The 19,831-nt window shown below is 40.7% G+C and overlaps 1 protein-coding gene across 1 annotated transcript in view; it reads right to left on the bottom strand.

Annotated features, from left to right (window-relative positions):
* The window catches only part of ANKRD22 (ankyrin repeat domain 22), a 37,358-nt gene that overhangs the window by 11,121 nt on the left and 6,406 nt on the right, over positions 1 to 19,831 (bottom strand). The window contains exon 2 of the mRNA XM_008058185.2: positions 494 to 685. Coding sequence (XP_008056376.1) covers positions 494 to 685 — 192 coding nt within the window. The remainder of the gene's footprint in view (positions 1 to 493; positions 686 to 19,831) is intronic.

Here is a 19,831-nt window from a genome sequence, read left to right as displayed (position 1 = left end):
TAGAGATGAGGTCTCGCCAAGTTGCCCGGGCGGGTCTCGAACCTGCGGGCTCAGGCAATCCACTCACCTCAGCCTCCCAAAGGCACGGGATTACAGGCTGAGCCACCAAGCCCCGCTGTGCCATTACTTTTGTAATGATGAGGAGGAGGAAGAGAGAGAGAAGGAGGAGAGGAGAGTATGGGGAGAAGAAGTAACAGAAAAGAAAGAAACTCGATCCAGTCAAATGAGTAAACCATTCTCTTCCTCTCCGGAAGTACAAAGACATAATTCATCACCAAATATGCCTTCTGATGGATCTATGTTTTATTTTGCTTTTTAGCCTAATAAAATATCCTTGATATGAGTCAGTCTCTCTATAGCAAGGCTAAAATAATGGTTGGTATCAGGATCTACAAGCAATTAAAAAACAATATTCACCACTGCCAGTGACTCAAGTAGAAAGGAATTACCATTAACAATTATTACCCTCTCCGCTCATGTGTCATGATCTCACCTGGTTTTTGAGGTTGACGTTCGCGTTTCTTCTTAAAAGGAAGGAAACGATTTTCACATGCCCTCGCCTGCAAGCACAGATCAGGGGGGTGTCTCCATTAAAGCTGTCTTGAACATTAATATTGTTGCTGTCTTCCTTCACCCACCGCCATACTTGACCAATATCATTCTGATAAGCCGCCTGGCAGATGGGCTGAGTGGAGAAAAACAAAAGCAGGTTTTGAAATACAGGCATAATTAAACCACAGAAAGAAAAAGAATGATCAAAATCCAAGAACTTGAAATTTAAAGGTTTTCATGCCAGCGTAGTGGCTGATGCCTGTAGTCCCGGTTCTTTGGGAGGCAGAGGAGAGAGGATTTCCTGGGGCCAGGGGGTCAAGACCAACCTGGGCAACACAGTAAGACCTCATCTTTTCAAAAATCAAAAAAATTAGTGGGACATGGTGGCTGCGCACCTGTATTTCCAGCTACTTGGAAGGTTGAGGCGGAAGGATCGCCTGAGCCCAGCAGGTCGAGGCTGCAGTAGCCATGGGTGTGCCACTGCACTCCAGCCTGGGCAACAGAGTGAAACTCTGAACCCCCCCCCAAATTGTTTTCAATTTGTAATATGTTGTTTTGTGGGTTAGATTTTTGGTCTTATGCCTAGTCTCAAGTCTAGAACCAGTATAAGCCATGAAGAAGGAACCTCTTACATTTTCTTAAACTGCTTGGCACACAGAAATGTTTATCAAATAGACAAATGCGTGAATAAGTGCATGAAATACTACAAATTAAACTCACTTAAGGAAACTGTGTGTTGTGCTCACAGATAGATAGGCCTGTTAGAAAAGTCGGATATTACTAAAGATAAAATAGGCACATGAGAGGAGTATAGAGCAGCACTAGGTGATGGAAAAAGACCCACATGATCCCCTGTACTAAAGAAACTCAACATAAGGGGAAAGACAGGTTTTAGACAAATGAGGCCAGGCATGATGGCTCATGCCTGTAATCCCAGGAATTTGGGAGGCTGAAGTGGAGGATTTCTTGAGCCCAGGTGCTCAAGATCAGCCAGGACAACATTGCGAGATTTTCTTTACAAAAATAAAATCAAATCAGCCTGGTCTGGTGGTGCACGCCTATAATCTCGGCTATTCAGGAGGCTAAGGCAGGAGGCTCACTTGAGCCCAGGAATTTGAGGCTGCAATGAGCTATGATTGCACTACTGCACTCCAGTCTAGGCAACAAAGAGAGATCCTGTCTCTACAAATAGATAGGAGATAGATGATAGATAGATAGATGATAGATACATGACATATGATATACAAATATATTATTAACTACACTTGATTGGATGCTGTTTATAAAAAGCATTATACAGAGCTTTGCAAAGCATCGTGGGAGTTTAATAGCAAGACCTAAGGTAGCCTCATCTTTCCCTTTTTCCTCTCATTTCTCCAACCTGTCTGGACTTCCATTCTTCACATATCCCATGTTCAGTTCCTTCCATCTGAGCCTCTGCCCTGACTTCTCCTTCTGCATAAATCACTCTCCCAATCACCCTTTATTTAGCTCACCTTTCATGTCATAATTGAATTTTCATTTAATCCAAGAAGTCTCTTCTGACTCCCAACCTTCGATATTTCTCCCTCTCAGCAACTGACATAACTGTAACTCTCTTCTTAATTGTGTACAATCATGCACTTCAGGCTAGCATGAATCAGGATGGGTTTGAAGCACTGAAGTTCAGGCTATAAACTCCATGTGGCTAGAGATACCTCCATGTGGTTTACCACTATGCCCCCAGTATTCAACAGAGCATTTGGCACATGATAAGCAAACACTAAATATTTTCAGACTGATTTTAATTCAATAATATATATATTTTTTAAACATTAGAATAATACCTGGCATAGGGATGGGGCTCGATTTATTGAAGTTATTATTATCACTAATCCTTTGATTTAAAATACCAAGTCAGACCCCTACTTCCTCTTTGAAATACAAAGACATAATTAATCATAAAATATGCCTTCTGAGCTGGGCTCAGTGGCTCAGCCTGTAATCCTGTGCCTTTGGGAGGCTGAGGTGAGTGGATTGCCTGAGGCCGTGGGTTAGAGACCCGCCTGGGCAACTTGGCGAGAACTCACTTCTACAATAAATAAAAATGAGCCAGGTGTGGTAGCGCGTGCCTGTAGTTCCAGCTACTTGGAAGGCTGAGGCGGAAGGATCGCCGGAGCCCAGCAGGTCGAGGCTGCAGTGGCCGGGAGCGGCCACTGCACTCCAGAGTGGGCGACAGAGTGAGACTCCAACTCAAAAAATAAAAAATGAAAATATGCCTTCTGATTGAACTATGTTTTATTTTGCTTTTTAGCTTAATAAAATATCCTCAGTATGTGTCAGTCTCTCTAAAGCAGTCATGGGTGCTGAGGAAAAGATAGTGTAGGCTACGTTATTCTTATCCATGTGAAATGTATCTTTCAAATGGGGAAATAGGACACAGACAACAACAAAAATAATCATTTTAAACTATGGGTGGGTATACAAGCATCTGTAGACTAGTTGGAAAAAGTCGGTATATTTGCTAATAAATTTAGGTCTTAACAAAGCCAAGTATCACAATAAGTGAACTATAATATATTCTTAAACCCAAAGGCCTACTCATGAAAGAAACACCCTAAGGGAAAATTAATCAATGGCAGTTTCATACCTTTAAATTAAATTAGAATGATACATGGGTTCCAAGATTCTATAGAAATGCACAATTACACAAATCGCTTATTCGATTACCCCAAAGTCCTTTCTTTGATAGGCTTTCCATCATTTGGGCACTACTATCTGGGTAATGTAGAGAAGACTGAAGTTGTTGAAGCATATATCTGCTGTCAGAAAAACAGGATGTAATTGTGATTCAGTTACTACCTGTCAGGGTGACTGTGAACAATTCACTTCCTACACAATGTCTCAGTGTCCTCAATCACTAAATAAAGGAGGGAGGCAAAAGTTTCTTTGGGTTTTCACATTCCATGCCTTCTGGGATTTGAGGCTCAACAAACACATCTTTCACATCACTGTTGGGGCCTAGGGTTATCCCAACACAATAGTGCTTTAAAATCTTTGGTCAAGGTTAGGCTCGGTGGCTCAACCTGTAATCCCAGCACTTTGGGAGGCCGAGGCAAGTGGATTGCCTGAGTCCACAGGTTCGAGACCAACCCGGGCAACTTGGCGAGACATTATCTCTACAATAAATCAAGAATTAGTTAGGCATGGTAGCATGTGCCTGTAGTTCCGGCTACTTGGAAGGTTGAGGCGGAAGAATCACTGGAGCTCAGCTCCAAGTGTGCCACTGCACTCCAGCCTGGGCCACAGAGTGAGACTCTAACTAAAAAAAAAATGTTTTTAACTTTCAAATGACAGATTCACTAAAAGTGTGACTACGGAGCATGCTTAAGGATTTCCCTCCCACAATTTTTATTTTAAAGATAAAGAGTTTGGGGCCTGAAGAATTAGGGCACCCTATCCCTATCACATAAGTTTGTAGTGCAGAGGTTGGGGTGTTCCACTGCACTCCAGCCTGGGCGACAGAGACTCCAACTCAAAAAAAAAAAAAAAATCTTCAGTCAATGATTGTTGTCTTAGCAGTGGTGCACAGTCACTTGGGTTTCAATAACAAGTAAAACAAACTAAGAGCAACTGAACAGCATAAAGTCACCAATCCTTAATTTTACCAGTTAATTGTATTAGAACAATACCAGCATTTCATACAAAATATTTGAATATAAATATAAAGAGAAAATAAAGTATCTGAACCAAATATATAAGGATATAATCACAGAGGGGAAAAGGAGTCCTTTATATTAAATAGATTTAGCTCTATGGAAAAACTCATTTTATTGTCCTTTAAAATTTCACAAGCCAGTTAAAATGTAATTATGGAGTGATTAGTAGTGACCACTACCAATCAGGCATTTGGAAACTGATGGTCTACCATGAAGATCTTGAAAACAAGTGGCCTAAGAGGCTGTTTTATTCTTCACAACGTTTTTTTAAAAACTGGAATATTTGGGGTAGTAATCAGGCTTTCCAGTTTTTCTATAAAAATTGAAAGATTTGACAACACTATGCCCATATTCCCATAGGACACCAATAACTGGTGCTCAGTGGCAGTAACTCCAATTCTCCACAGTCCCTACCATTCCCTATCAATTGCACCTGCTGCATTTCACTCATCTTTGTTGCCTGCCTGACCCCTGACCTCAAGGATAAAAACCTTTCTGTTTGGGCTTCTTAAATTCTTTACTGAGAGTTAACTAAAAAAAGAAAGAGAAAAAGGTTGAGAGTTGTCCTCTGAGAGCCACTTGATGCTGTTGAAGGTTCTCTCAATTACATTTGGTTACTATGACTTAAAATATTAATTTGATCTTATCTTAGTCTTTCCTAGGTTCCCTATATCCAAGATGCAGAGTTTCTGATTTTTGAAAAGTAAAGTGTCTTCCTGCTTCAGTTGATGTACAAATACAGTCATGCATTGCTTAATGACGGGGATACATTCTGAGCAATGTACCATTAGGCCATGTTGTCCTAATGTGAACATCAAAAAATGTACTCACACAAACCTAGATGGTATAGCCTGTTGCACCTCAGCTACAGCATGGTGCACCTCAGCTACAGCATGGTACACCTCAGCTACAGCAGCTGTGCAGCATGGTACTGTACTGAATACTGTAGGCAACTGTAATATAATGGTTAAGTACGTGTGTATGTAAACATATCTGAACATAGCAGTACAGTAATATATGGCATGAAAGATAAAACTGCTGCACCTGTAAAGGGCAGCTCTATTATAATCTTGTGGGATCACTGCTGTGTGTATAATCCATCACTGACCAAAATGATGCCATGCATGTCTAATTACATGTCAGTTACGCTGACAGCTGGATTCTATGTTGGTATGAACTCTCAGTTTCCACTAGGGGGCAGCTCAATGTTAGAAAATCACTGACAGTGGCTGGAAGGGAAGTCCAGTAGACAAGTGCTGGTTGACAAGCTGGGAAGGAAAAAGAAGAGGAGCTGTCCCCCTGAGTTGAGGGGAGCGCTATTATGAATCCCCTTTTGAAGTTCCTGGAAGTTGGAGGCACCTTGGGTGTGGAGGAAACACACTTGGGAAATTCTCATGATGACTCTGTCCCCTAATACTCTCAGCACCCTTGGGTCCATCCTCACTGCTGAAATACTAGTTCAGATCTTGGGCAGGATTATTGCAAAACTAGTCATAACTAGCCTTACATCTCCCTGTCTCACCCGCCCAACTTCCAACCCTTCCTTCAAACACAGAAGCTGCATGTGACTTGTCTCCCGAAACCTTTCCTGGTGACCAGTTGGAGTAGAATACTGTCCTCAAGCTGACACACATGATTCTTTAAATCTCACATATCCTGTCTTTCCAAGTTCATCTCTTACCACTCCTTTATCTATACCCTTGATCCACGTAAATACGGTAGTATATTAGTAACAGCCATCTCTCCAACTAGACTGCCAGCTACATGAGGGCAGGTATTATGTGTCTGTGCTTGTTCATCACTGTGTCCACAGCACCCGACATAGTCCCTGACACATGGAAGACATTCAATATGTACTTGGTGAGTAAATAAGTGAATGAATAAATCATAAGATGGGCTAACACTTATTGAGTACCTCAGTTATTCAACTTAATCCTCATAACAACCCCATAAGGTAAAGCAGTATTAATACACCCACTTTGCACAGATGAAGCTAAAGGAAATTGTCTTCCAACGCAAAGTCACACAGTTCATAACTAGCAGGACATACATTCTGTCTCTAATTACTTCAGCCTTCAAAATGTCTTCTGGTTACAGGACTTTGCATTTTGCTTACACCCAACACTAAGCTACAGTCTAATCTCAGAATACTGCTCAGTCCATTTCTAGCATTGGCTTGCTGATGCTTGGAGATATATATATATATATATATATATTTCCAGACTGATGCAGAATTAGCAATATCTGACATGAAATGAGAAATTGTAGTCAGAGAAGCTACAGGAGAAACCAGAAAAATATATGACCCAAAGGCAAAGGAGGGAAAGCTTCAAGAAGGAGACAGAAAGATATCTGGATTTGATCATTAGTGGCCATCCTGAGGCCAATTCTCATATAGTGATGGGTTCAAAGACAGACTAAGAGGTCTGAGTACATTGTCTATGAAGAATTAGAGGCCAAGTGTGGTGGCTCAAGCCTATAATCTCAGCACTATGGGAGGCTGAAGCAAGAGGATTGCCTGAGCTCAGGGGTTCAAGACCAGCCTAAGCAATGTGGCGAGACCTCATCTCTATAATAAACCAAAAAATTAGCCAGGCATGGTGACACATGCCTGTGGTTCCAGCTACTTGGAAGGTTGAGATGGAAGGATCACCTCAGCCCAGCAGGTCAAGGCTGTGGTGGCTGTGAGCGTGCCACTGCACTCCAGCCTGGGTGACAGAGTGAGACTGCAACTCAAAAAAAAATGAGAGGCTGTGATTGGGAAGAAATTGTGGTAAGTTCAACAGTGAAAGCTACTTATTACAGAGATGGGGTAGCAGAGTCCAGCCAATGCGCAAATGTCCATTCTGCATATTTGTAGGTGAAATGGTGTCATCAAGTGGTTACAAACACAGGTTCTAGAAATAAACTTTCTGTGTTTCCGTCTTAGCTCTGTCACTTACTGGCTGTGTTCTTTGGGCAACTTACCTAAGTTCTTTATTCTCAGTTTTCTCTGCATTTAATAACCATGCCTTCTTTATTAGGTTACAGAAATAAATAAATGTGACTATACAGATGTAGCACTTAGCTCAGATCTGGCTCATAATAAACCCTCAGTTCATGTGAACCACTCTTATAATTATTAAAACAAAAGGAGCCAATGAAGATTGGACAAGAGTGGTTATAAGAGAGTAGATAATTGCTCAAAGACAGTGAAGAGAGATGAAGGGATAGAGAGCAGAAACGGAAGCATTAGCCTCCTACACAGAAGGAGAATTCTGGCTCTCAGGCCAAAGCAAGGAGAAAAGACAAATATATGAATGGAGAGAACATTAGGCTGGTTGAAATTTTTGCTAGAATGTTTGAGATTTGAGCTTCATGCTTTGTATTACTATGTATTTATAATAATAGACTGAAAAACATCGCTAGATAACTAAATAAACAGCACTGACATTTAAATAGATGAGTGGGTTAATGACATAGAAAATGTGATTAAGACAAGGATAATTTGTAACTTACCCTGAATTGTACCCCACATCTTTAAAGAACTCAAATCACTCTATCAAAAAGATACCTGCACACGTATGTTTATCACAGCGTTGTTCACAATAGCAAGAACCTGGAACCAACCATGCTGCCCATCAAAAGAGAACTGGATTAAAAAAATGTGGTACATATACATGATGGAATACTATGCAGCCATAAAAAAGAACAAAATCATGAATTTCACAGCAACCTAGGTGGAACTAGAGTCTATAATACTGAGTGATCTCTCACAGAAACAAAGATCTGAGTATCACATGTTCTCACTCATATAGTGGACCTTGAACATCTACCGTAATACTATAAGAAAAGGATTGACAGTGGTGGGAAACTATGGGGGGAGGGGAAAGGAGGTGGGATTAACGGTAGCCAATATCTGTCTGGGGATGGGGAGACACCCCTTATCAACAAGGGTGCCTGAACGAAGCATATTTGTATACCTAACCCTTAACTGTATCCCACAATATTAAAATAAAAAATATTGATTAAAAAAATTTTTTTTGTTGTTTTGAGTTGGAGTCTCACTCTGTCACTCAGACGGGAGTGCAGTGGCGGCTCCTGGCCACTGCATCCTCGAACTGCTGGGCTCCAGCGATCCTTCCGCCTCAGCCTTCCAAGCAGCTGGAACTACAGGCTAGTTTTTGATTTATTGTAGAGATGAGGTCTCGCCAAGTTGCCCAGGTGGGTCTCGAACCCGCGGGCTCAGGTAATCCACTCACCTCGGCCTCCCAAAGTGCTGGGATTACAGGCTGAGCCACCGAGCCTGGCCAAAAAACATTAAAGATATATTAGTCAATGAATACACAGAAAAAAAAAAGAAAAAGAAAAAGAAAGAAAGAAAAGAAAAGAAAAAGGCAAGGGTAGATGAGGTTTTTGAGCATGCTGTGAAAGATTTGGGAGAGTCACAAATAAAAGGGCCTACATGACTTTTTTTTTTTTTAATTCATAAACAGAAAGTTGTCACATAATGGCACCAGGCTAGACCGGAAGGGGAAGGCTTTCAAAAACAGTAAGTCCAGTAAGACCTTGCCAAGGGATGAACTACTTACTGCTGTAGGGAGACACTTGCTGTAAATGTAAACAATCCTGACAACTTACTCCTGCGACCTGAACTGTTGGGAACCTTTTGAGACTCACTTAGACAACTGGACTCATTACAGACTCCACAGAGAAACACCGACAGGGGTCCTCGCGTCTCTGAAGCATGTAAAGCCGCTTCTCCAGTGCGCCCGCGCCCCTCCCGGGACACACCTCAGGTCGCGGCCCCCAACCTTTCTGGCATTAGAGACCCGACCCTGGAAGAAGGGCGAGGGCGGAGCGATCGTCAGGCTTTAGAGGCTCAGACGGCGCGCGCCCGCTGGACCCCACGCATGCGCCGTTCCCGGGTGCCGCTGCCCGTCTGCCCCGAGGCGGAGCTCCGCTCGCCCGTCGGTCGCCGCCGGCCGTGTCGCCCGCTTGCCCACAGGTCCGCGGTCCGGGCGCTCGGGGCCCTTTGACCGAAGGTGTGGACGGCCACTCTCCAGAGGACCTTGAGACACACAAAGGGAAGCAAATGGCAAGCAGGAAAGAAAACCCTTTTGTTTATTGCTTCTTGGTATATGTGAATTCAAAACCTCTATCCGGCCTGGCACAGTGGCTCAATCGCAGCCCTTTGGGGGGCGGAGTCGAGAAGATCGCCTGAGCTCAGGGGTTCGAGACCAGCCTGAGCAACATGGCGAGACCTCGTCTCTGCAATAAATCAAAAAATTAGCTGGGCGGGCTGGCGCGTGCCGGTGGTCCTAGCTACCTGGAGCAGGTCAAGGCTGCAGTGGCCGTGAGCACCGGGTGACAGAGCGAGACACCGACTCAAAAAAAAAAAAAAAACAAACAAAAAAAAAAATCCGTCCTATTCCATCGTTTTTGCTTTGGTTGATATTAGACCTCCTGATTATTTAGGTTTTCTCAGAAATTAAATAGCACTTAAAGATCAATATATTAAAGTTTTAGGCAAGCACACTAATTATGTTCTTCTGATTTGATAGAAAACTAAAATTATCATAGATGTGGTATCAGAGCCATTACAGATTGTTTTTAAAATTATTGCTCCTTATAGATTGAATCTAACGTTTCTATCACTTTATAGATTACTTGTAATGTTCTTAAATTATTATGTTCAAAGTTTTGGAAATTGGACAATTTTTAACACCCTCTACTTAAGGCACTTCTCTATTTTTTTTTTTTTTTTTTTTTGAGTTGGAGTCTCACTCCATCACCCAAGTTGGAGTGCAGTGGCACACTTATGGCCACTGCAACCTCAACCTGTTGGACTCAGGCAATTCTTCCCTTGAGCTTTCCAAGTAGCTGGAACTACAGGCACGCCCTACCACGCCTGGCTAATTTTTTTTTATTTATTGTAGAGCTGAGGTCTCACCAAGTTGCCCAGGCTGGTTTTGAAACCTGGGCTCAGACAATCCTCTCACCTCTGCTTCCCGAAGTGCTAGGATTACAGGCATGAGCCACTGCACCCAGCATTTCTCCATATTTATCATTCTGTGTTACATATATAATTCCAATAAGATATTGTTTGCTTCAAAAAAAGAAATGCCTGCATAAGATGAATAAAAATATAAAATGGCCTTATGTATCAGGCTGAAGAACCCAGTAAGAAGCTGTAGTTGCTTGAGCCTACAGTGATGGTTTGTAACTTTCTTCAGCAAACCTAGGTCAGGGACGAGTAGAGGAAGAACCTCAAACCGCTCATTGGCCTTTTTTTCCAGAGGGTTAAGTCTCATTAACTAGATTCCTTCAGTGGTCAACCCTAAGTATTCGGGCACTTTGAAAACATGGCCCAAGCCCCATTATTGAACAAGTAAATCAGAATCTGTAAGAATAGGGTGCGGGCATTAGTGCTATTTAACAGTTCCCTGGTGATTCTGATGCTGATGAGGCTTGAGAACCACTACAAAGGTGAACAAAATTCCCCCATAATGGAAGTAATGCCATACAGTAATACTGTAACTTTTTTTTTTTAAGTTGGAGTCTCACTCTGTCCCCAGGCTGGAGTGCAGTGGCACGCTCATAGCAACCATAGCCTTGACCTGCTGGACTCAGGCAATTTTTCCACCTCAGCCTTTCAAGTAGCTGGAACTACAGGTATGCGCCACCACGCCCAGCTAGTTTTTGTGATTTATTGTAGAGATGAGGTCTCACCATGTTGCTCAGACTGATCTCGAACCCCTGGGCTCAGGCAATCCTCTTGCCTTGGCCTCCCAAAGTGCTGGCATTACAGGCTGAGCCACCGTGTCCGGCCAATACTACAACTTTTAAACTCATATTAGTCAAGAGTATTCAAGACTCTGGAATCTTGGACTATTAAGAACAACCTTTTGTGTCCTTTAGTCTTTCCACATGTCTGGCTTTTTAAAAGGTCAAAAATTTAGTGCTAAAGTCCCACCCCTGTCCGCTTTCCATGTTTCTTGCTCAGGCACTAAAATTTAAGAAGTGTCTGTGGGTAGCATATGACATGCCCGGCATGTTGATGATTAACTATAATAATCAACTTGATGATTAACTGCATGCTTTACTTATCATAATCATGTTTTGCACTGCTCCAAGAATAATAAATAACACAGCTGGAAAAATATTTGGTATTATTTTAATAATATACAAAATACCAACTGCTTATACCATTATAGATGTCTCGAAAAGCAAAACTTCCCCATATCGCTCCCACTTTTCAGTGTTGTTTTCCCTTAGGTAAGACGGAATTTCTATAATTCCCAACCTAAGCAAAGACCCTGTAGAACTTTGCCTGAGGCTCAGAGGAGCTGACTCATTGCTTAATGGCTATCTCCATGCCAAAGTCCCACTCGTTTAAAATGTTCCATACAAATTTCTGAGGAAAATTTGTGGGTTTTGAATCAAAACGATTCCAGTAAAGAGCCTTGTACATTCATGAAATGTCTTCTCAGAAAAGGAAATGAGACAGTTTTCTTCCTCTTGGAATTTGTAATTTTTAGGGAATGATACTAAGCACATATTAGGTTTTAATTGATCTGTACAATTAATTCCATGTCTTTCTTTCTGTTGACTCACTTCGTCATGGACAGTGATTTATCAATTCCCTAGTAAATTTCTTCTTTCAGACAAATAAAAAGGCACAAATTTTTTTGTTTTGCTTTTTTTTTTTTTTTTTTTATGATTGTTTTGGAACCACTCAACCTTTATGTAGCATGAAGAAAGGTCCTAGCAATGTTTGGGTCATAAGGAGCAGTTGCAGTGCCTCATGAACTATAGCAGAAGGCGAAATTGAAGCTGGGCACATACTTAGCTACAACGTCTGCTTGAGAACACGATGTTAACTTCTTTGCCAGGAAGCTAAAGAAGTCCCATTGCTTACCTCAGACTTCAGAATATCAGAAGATCTGAAGTTACAGCAATGAAGACTGGGGAAAGCAGAAAAGTCTTCATTCCAGTAATGAAAAGAAAGTGTGAGGTCTGGCTGCTAAAAGCCAGCAAATCGGAAGCCCCCATATTTCCCTACTATGTCAAACTATCACAGAGGTGGGTGCAGAGAAGAGAGGGAGCAGAGGTGTGCTAATAACTGGCTAACATCCAGTTCTCCAAAAGGAGGGCGTAAAGGAATAAAGATAACCTTCTTCTTTGTGGTGGTCTTCAATTTCATTGTTGTAACTCCTCCCACCTGGCTAATTTCAAGCTATCAGGGAGAGGTTACTGAACCTAGAGTTGGGAAAAATTGACTTTAACAAACCAGTTCAAGCTGATTCTAGCCTACCACCAACAGGAAGTGACATATATTCCTGGTAAAGGAAAATACAGAAAGAGACCAGGCTTGAAGAATCCATGAGCAGAAAAAGTCAGTTAGTTCTCACACATGACCTTAATCTTGCGTGATTTGCAAACATAAGCAAAATTTAACTTGGGATTTCTTTTAAATGCCTATATTAAAGAAAAACAAAACTTAAGGTTAAGCAATCAGAAACCACCAACTAACTTACATAACTAGGGATTTCCCAGCAGAATAGGCCAAATAAAGCAACTGTATAACTGTAACCAAGTGAATATTTTCTTTGCTTTACTTCTTTGATTGTCCTATAAAAACCTTTCTCTTGTATTCTCTTTAAGGAGCCCCCAAACCACTGCTGCCCAATTCATGAATTGCCATTTGCTCAAATAAACTCTTTAGAGTTTTGTTGTACCTCTGTATAACTTTTAATATTCTGAGACTCTCTACCTCAACCTAAAAGAGAAATGAGTTGGGGAAGGGCCTAGGACTTAAATTCTCAAAAATCAGTGTGTCCAAACATTCAATAAAAAACAAACAGTAAAAATGCTAGCAGTAATAATAGCTACTATATAGTGAACAGTTTTATATGTCAGCTATCAAACTAAGTACTCTAGCAACGTCTCATTTAATTCTTATGGCAACCTTGGAACAAATGTAATATTACCCCATCTGGCAGATGAGGAAACTGAAACTTAGAGCTCTTTTTACTTGGAAAGTAGCAGAACTAGAAGCCATATTTTGGGCTGACTCCAAAATCAGTGTTTTCATCCATTAAACCTATCTCCACTCCTATGGAACCCATGTGCTAAGTCATTATAAACTCTACCCAGAGTTCCAGAAGCTCCTATGGCCCTTAATTATTTTCTCCAATTCAATTCAGGGGACTTTGAGTTCACAGTATTTTCCGGGTACTATGCTAGGTTCTAGGGATACAAAGACAAATAAAGCCCAGTTCGTACTCCCATGGGGTACATGATATCACACCTCACCTTCTGCATCCCATTATGATAACAATCTCTCCCCAGTATTCAGCAGAGTTAACAAAATAACTAAAACCCCCTACAATTCAGTTAAAGAAATTTGGATTAGATGACCAGTGTGTAAGTGAACCTGTAAAAACAATGAAAAATATTTTATATACTTGCTAAAATAATGATATACAGAAAAAAGAATATATCAGTGATATTTTACACATTGATATGTAAGTATATTAGATATAGCACTATGAATTTTCATTTACCAATCCTTGTTTACAGGAAATTGTGTAAGTCTGCAGTTTCAATAGTATATTTGCACATAGCTTTGACTCTGTTTTGGATTATACATATACTCAGGACAGTTTTTTTTCCTTTCTTGTCCTTTATCAAATGTATAATGACTTTCTTTTCTTATGTCCCAGAAATGATCACAACTTTTCAGATAGAAGATAGGTTCCTCTAGAGAGCTGTTCTGAAGCCGGTTTCTTGCCCTCAGTTTCCACTTACCTTTCTCAAGGAAGGCCTTTCTATAAAACCCTCTTCTCCTGTCTGCATCCTCTTCACCTACTTTCCCTATAATCAACATATCTTCCCAATTCCCTGTTTTTTGAATACTCTATGGAGGAATAAATTCTTATTTGCATATCCAGAAATCATTCCTAAATAGTGCTAAAACCCCATCTCAAGACCTCATCACATCTAATCTTAAGCATGTTGGAGAAAAACATTGCCTTTGCAGAAATGCTCAATATTCATGTGTTTGATCATGCATTATGACATGGGGATGTTTCCCACCTTTCAAATTTTGTATCTTAGATGTACCAACTAACCAAAAAAGTGTGGGGACATGAGAGTGTAGGAATTAGTCGTGTTATTCTGGTATCAACAAATAAGTTTTGGTTATTACTATGATGTTTACTTAAAATAAGTTTGACTATAAGGGCAGGAAAGCTGAACTGTGGTAAGTTAGGAATCACCTCTGTTCAAGGTTTCCCACAAGGGGGATTGACTGGGACAATTATTTGTGTCTGGTCTTATGACTCTAATAAACCCTTTGGAGAAAACAAGTACTGTATTTTCACATTTTTGTAATTCTCATATTACATACTGTATTATTTTCTACAAAGTAGATGCATGTTTATTAAACTGACATTTAGGGTAGGGAACCTATCATTATACCTTCCTCTACCACATCTTGCAAACCGGGCATCATAAAAATAAACACCTAGGAATGCAAAAATCTACCAAAGTTTATCAAACAAACTGGAAATTTTTAAAAATTATAATACTTCATAATGATGAAGAAAAGCAAACTACAACAAAATAATACATAAAGAATGATAAGGCTGCTTTTTTTTTTAGATCTCCTGAAGGTGAAATTTCAGCAGAGATCTATGATCTGTCTTAAGTGATGGAGTGAGGCAGGTAACTTTTGGGGAAAGAAACTTCCAAAGGGAACTCAAATATCAAGGACTTGAGAGAAGACTTTGATTTGGCGCATTCTAGGAATCACAAGAAGACCAACATGTTGTATGAGCAAGGGTAATGGAAGGAAATTTGAGAGGTAACTGGGACCCAGGAACACTGGATCTTGTAGACCCTATTATGAGGACTTTGAATTTTATTCTATGTTTGATGAGAAACTTCAGCAGAATTCTGACATACTCTACCTTAAGTTTAGAAATTTAATTTTAAGACTTCCCAGTTGACTAGTATGCAAACCATTTTGCTTTAGTGTTTTCTGAGTTCCTAAGTCGTAAACTCTTCCATTCTCCTCATCTCTTTTTCAGAGATTATCCCAAAAAAGGCATTTTTGAGTTGAATTTGGAGTCTCATTCTATCACTCAGACTGGAGTGTTCTCACGGTCATTGCAGCCTCAACCTGCTGAGCTCAGGCAATCCTTCCGCCTCAGCCTTCCAAATAGCTGGAAATACAGGCATGCGCCATCACACCTGGCTAATTTTTTTACTTATTGTAGAGATGAGGTCTCACCAATTTGCCCAGGCTGGTCTCGAACCTGTGGTCTCAGGCAATCCTCTCACCTTGGCTTCCCAAAGTGCTTGGATTACAGGCATAAGCCACTGCGCCTGGCCTAATTCCTATCTTAATTGTTTTAAGATCAGGGGAGCTGTATATTAAGAACTGTTTATATAGGTAAGCAGTATAGACTTCTAATTAAAATAATTATTGCTAAGAGTTTATGGAAACTTTATGAGTAAAAGTAAGAGGTTTTTTTTCTGTGCATTCTTATTTCAGATCATCGTCTGGATCAGTCTGGACACAGTAGCTCACACCTGTAATCTCAGCACTTTGGGAAACCAAGGAAAGAGGATTGCTTGAGGCCAGGAGTTTAAGACCCCAGGACAGCAGAGCAAGACCTCATCTCTATAAAAAAGTATAATAATAGCTAAGCGTGGTGGCTCACACCTATAATCCCAGCATTTTGGGAGGCTGAGATGAGAGGATCTCCTGAGCCCATGGGTTCGAGACCAGCCTGGGCAACTTGGTGGGACCTTATCTCTACAATAAATAAGATAAAAATAATAATTAGCCAGGTATGGTGGTGCATGTCTGTAGTTCCAGCTACTTGGAAGGCTGAGGTGGAAGGATCACCTGAGCCCAGCAGGTCGAGGCTGCAGTGGCCATGAGTGTGCCACTGCACTCCAGCCTGGGCAACAGAGTGAGACTTCAACTCAAAAAAATTATAATAATAAATGAATACTAATAATCTAGATTGTTCTCTTAAAAACCAAGTAGAATTTCTTCAGTTAATTTTTTTAAAAAACCTAGATTATTTAACTGAAAATCATTTGTTATTACAAAATAAATGTGCAATAATTTCATATATGAAATGAAGTCTTAGTTTATCTTATAAAAAGCATATTCAAATAAAATGACATGGTTTCCCCCTTAGAAAACAAGTTTATTGGGTTGTTTCTTTTCCTCCCACTTTCTCTTTGATATTAGTGAAGCTGATATTGATTACAGTCTTTCTGAACCCAACAGCTTAGTCATTGTACATTCCTACTTTGGGTTCATAGACAAGCAGAACTTCTGGAACACAAGCTATTTTGTCCTGACATGGTCTTTCACACAACTTGAGAAACTAAAGTTTCTCCTCACTTACCACCTGTGGTACTAACTAGCTAACTTTATATACAGAAGTTGAAACTCTCTGAGTTTTCATTTTTGAATAAGGAAAGATCTGTCCAAAAAAGTCTCCTATTGATTAAAGATGCTTAAGTTTATTGAATGTTACAAGCCCCACAGATGCTCAAGAGAGACTGTCCTTTAACATGTCCTTACTTCTCTCGCAAAACGACACCTTCCTGTAATTACCTGGTATCCTTCACTCTCTCTATACTCTTTCCCTACCTGAAATCATCTGCTCCCATGGCTTTAAATACTATGTGCATGCAGACAGCTCCTAAATTGTGAGTTCTTACCCCAGCGTCTCCTCAAAGGTACATTCTTGTATCATCTTCCATTCCCACCCAGATTTCTCATGGGCATCTCTAATGAACCAGGTCCAAATAGAGCTATGAGTCTTATCCATCCCTGTGTGTGTTCCTATCTCATGAGCACCACTATTCACGAAGTAGTAGCCTAAGGCAAAATCCTGGGTATCAACTTTATTACTTTTCTTTACCCTCAACCCGCAAACCAGGAAGTTTTTCAGTTAAAAGTTTATCTAACATTCATCCACCAGCCTAAATACAAGCATCATTATCACCCCCTGGACTATTGCATCAGATCCCAGCTTCTCCTCTAGCGTCTCTCCTGTTTATTCTGCCGTGCCATCAGAGTGACCTTTTTCAACACCAACCTGGTCATGTTACTCCCCTTCTTCAACTTCTCTAATTGCTTTCCTTTGGTTTAGAATAAAATCTAAATTTCTCATCTTGGCCTATAAGACCTGAGTAATCTGGTCCCTGACAGCCTCTCTGACTTCAGACCTTGTCACTCTTGGAACCTCTGAGTACCAGAACTTTCTGTCAAATTACCCAAGGGTGGGAGGATCATGTTGAACCGACATTGTTTAGACTTACTGAAGAATGGTGGTCATAAGAAGCAAATCAACTTTAAGTCAGTTCTATTCGTCGTTCAATCCTGTAGATGATACACCCTCCATTGCCTGCACCTTGTGAACTGCTCTGTCACCGTCACATCCTTCTTATACCACTCAGCTAATTATTCCAACAGGCCCAACTTCTTGGGCTTCAGATTCTCCACACATATATTCCCTCTATCTAGGTCACTCTTCTTCCAGTCTTCCGAAGATGAAATTCTTATCCCTCAAAGTTCAGCTCAAATGTCACTACCCAATAAGAGCAATTCAGATCAAATCTAGTTAAATCTATACACCCCTCTTACATACTCTTTTATTATCTTGTTGTTTTCTTGATTCTCCTTTTCACAGTTACTTTTTATTTATATGTTCATTTTATTAATTTCTGTTCTTCTTTTTCATTATTAGCTCCAAAATGTCACAGACCACTTGTCTTTTATTTACTAATATAGGTTGAATATCCCTTATCCAAAATGCCTGAGACCAGAAATGCTTTGGATTTCAGATTTTTTTGACTTTAGAATACTTGCGAGCAGGGCTCGGTGGCTCAGCCTGTAATCCCATGCCTTTGGGAGGCTGAGGTGAGTGGATTGCCTGAGCTCGCAGTTTCGAGACCCATCTGGGCAGCGAGACCTCATCTCTACAATAAATCAAAAATTAGTCAGTGGTAGTGCACACCTGTAGTTCCAGCTACTTGGAAGACTGAGGCAGAAGAATCCCTGGAGCCCAGCAGGTCAAGGCTGCAGTGGCTGGGAGCGGCCACTGCACTCCAGTCTGGGCGACAGAGTGAGATTTCAACTCAAAAAAAAAAAAAAAAGAATACTTGCATATATATTTAGAATATTTACATAGTAAAATATCTTGAGGATAGACCTCCAAGTCCAAATATGACATTTGTTTTTTCATAGACGCCTTGTACATATAGCCTGAAGGTAATTTTATAAAATATTTTTAATAATTTCATGCATGAAACAACATTTGTATCTTGTCCATTGAACCATCAGAAAGCAAAGGTGTCACTATCTCAGCCACCGATGTGGACAACCTGAGGTTGTTTGGCATCACCATCATTCCTGACTCTGGATTTCTATGCTATCTATAAGCACTCATATTGTACGCTTATTCACACTTAAGTGCTTAACAGTTTTAAAAAATGACATACAATGAATACAGTGAAGAAAAAATGTGTTCAGGGTAACAAAGCAGTCAGTGGCATCACCAGAAAACTTGTATCAGCTATGAAACAACAGCAACAATGAACAATGGCAGGTGTCAGTCTACATCTTCCAGCTGTGTTTTGATTGAAAGATTACTGTACACCATTGTGTTTCATTTTGTTTTAGATGAGAAGATACACTAGATACAGGTGAGGGACTAGATACAGATATTGGTCCTCTAGGGATGAGTAGGAATTCTGCTGGGTGGCTATTTCAAATGTGTCCTCCAGAGCCATCAGCCTCATTAACGACAATTTTCATCTTTAGAAGTCTCTCTTAATTTTATAAAGTGACATGATTTCTTGTTCTGTTAGGAGTACATGCTGCTATAGTCCTTCCTTAGATCATTATGCATCACCATATTATTCTTTTTTTTTTTTTTGAGTTGGAGTCTCACTCTGTCGCCCAGACTGGAGTGCAGTGGCACGCTCCCGGCCACCACAGCCCCAACCTGCTGGGCTCTGGAGATCCTTCTGCCTCAGCCTTCCAAGTAGCCAGAATTACAGGCACACACTACCATACCTGGCTGATTTTTTATTTATTGTAGAGACAAGGTCTCACCAAGTTGCACAAGGCTGGTCTCAAACCTGTGGCCTCAGGCAATCCACTCGCCTTGGCCTTCCAAAGTGCTGGGATTACAGGCTGAGTCACCAAGCCCGGCTTACCATACCATCTTATTAGTCACTTTTTCTATAGTGTTAATGTCATCCTTACCATCATTATTAGCACAAACACCTTGATTCAGAACAATTTTGGCTATTTCACCATCGCTTAATGAATGAGTAACTAACTGGAACCTAATGATCGATTTGAAAACTTTCTCAATATCCACTTCTTCCAGCTTACTAACAGACTCTGAAGGTATATTTTTTACATATGTAAGAAGGTCAGACATCCTTTTTTTAATCACTTAATAAGCCGGGCTCGGTGGCTCAGCCTGTAATCCAGCGCCTTTGGGAGGCTGAGGTGAGTGGATTGCCTGAGCCCGTGGGTTCAAGACCCGCCTGCG

The sequence above is a fragment of the Carlito syrichta genome, unplaced genomic scaffold, assembly GCF_000164805.1.
Source record: "Carlito syrichta isolate Samal-C Ts95f unplaced genomic scaffold, Tarsius_syrichta-2.0.1 Scaffold303242, whole genome shotgun sequence".
NCBI lineage: Eukaryota > Metazoa > Chordata > Mammalia > Primates > Tarsiidae > Carlito > Carlito syrichta.
Note: the sequence above shows the minus strand (reverse complement) of the source record. Positions and strands in the feature narration are given on the sequence as shown.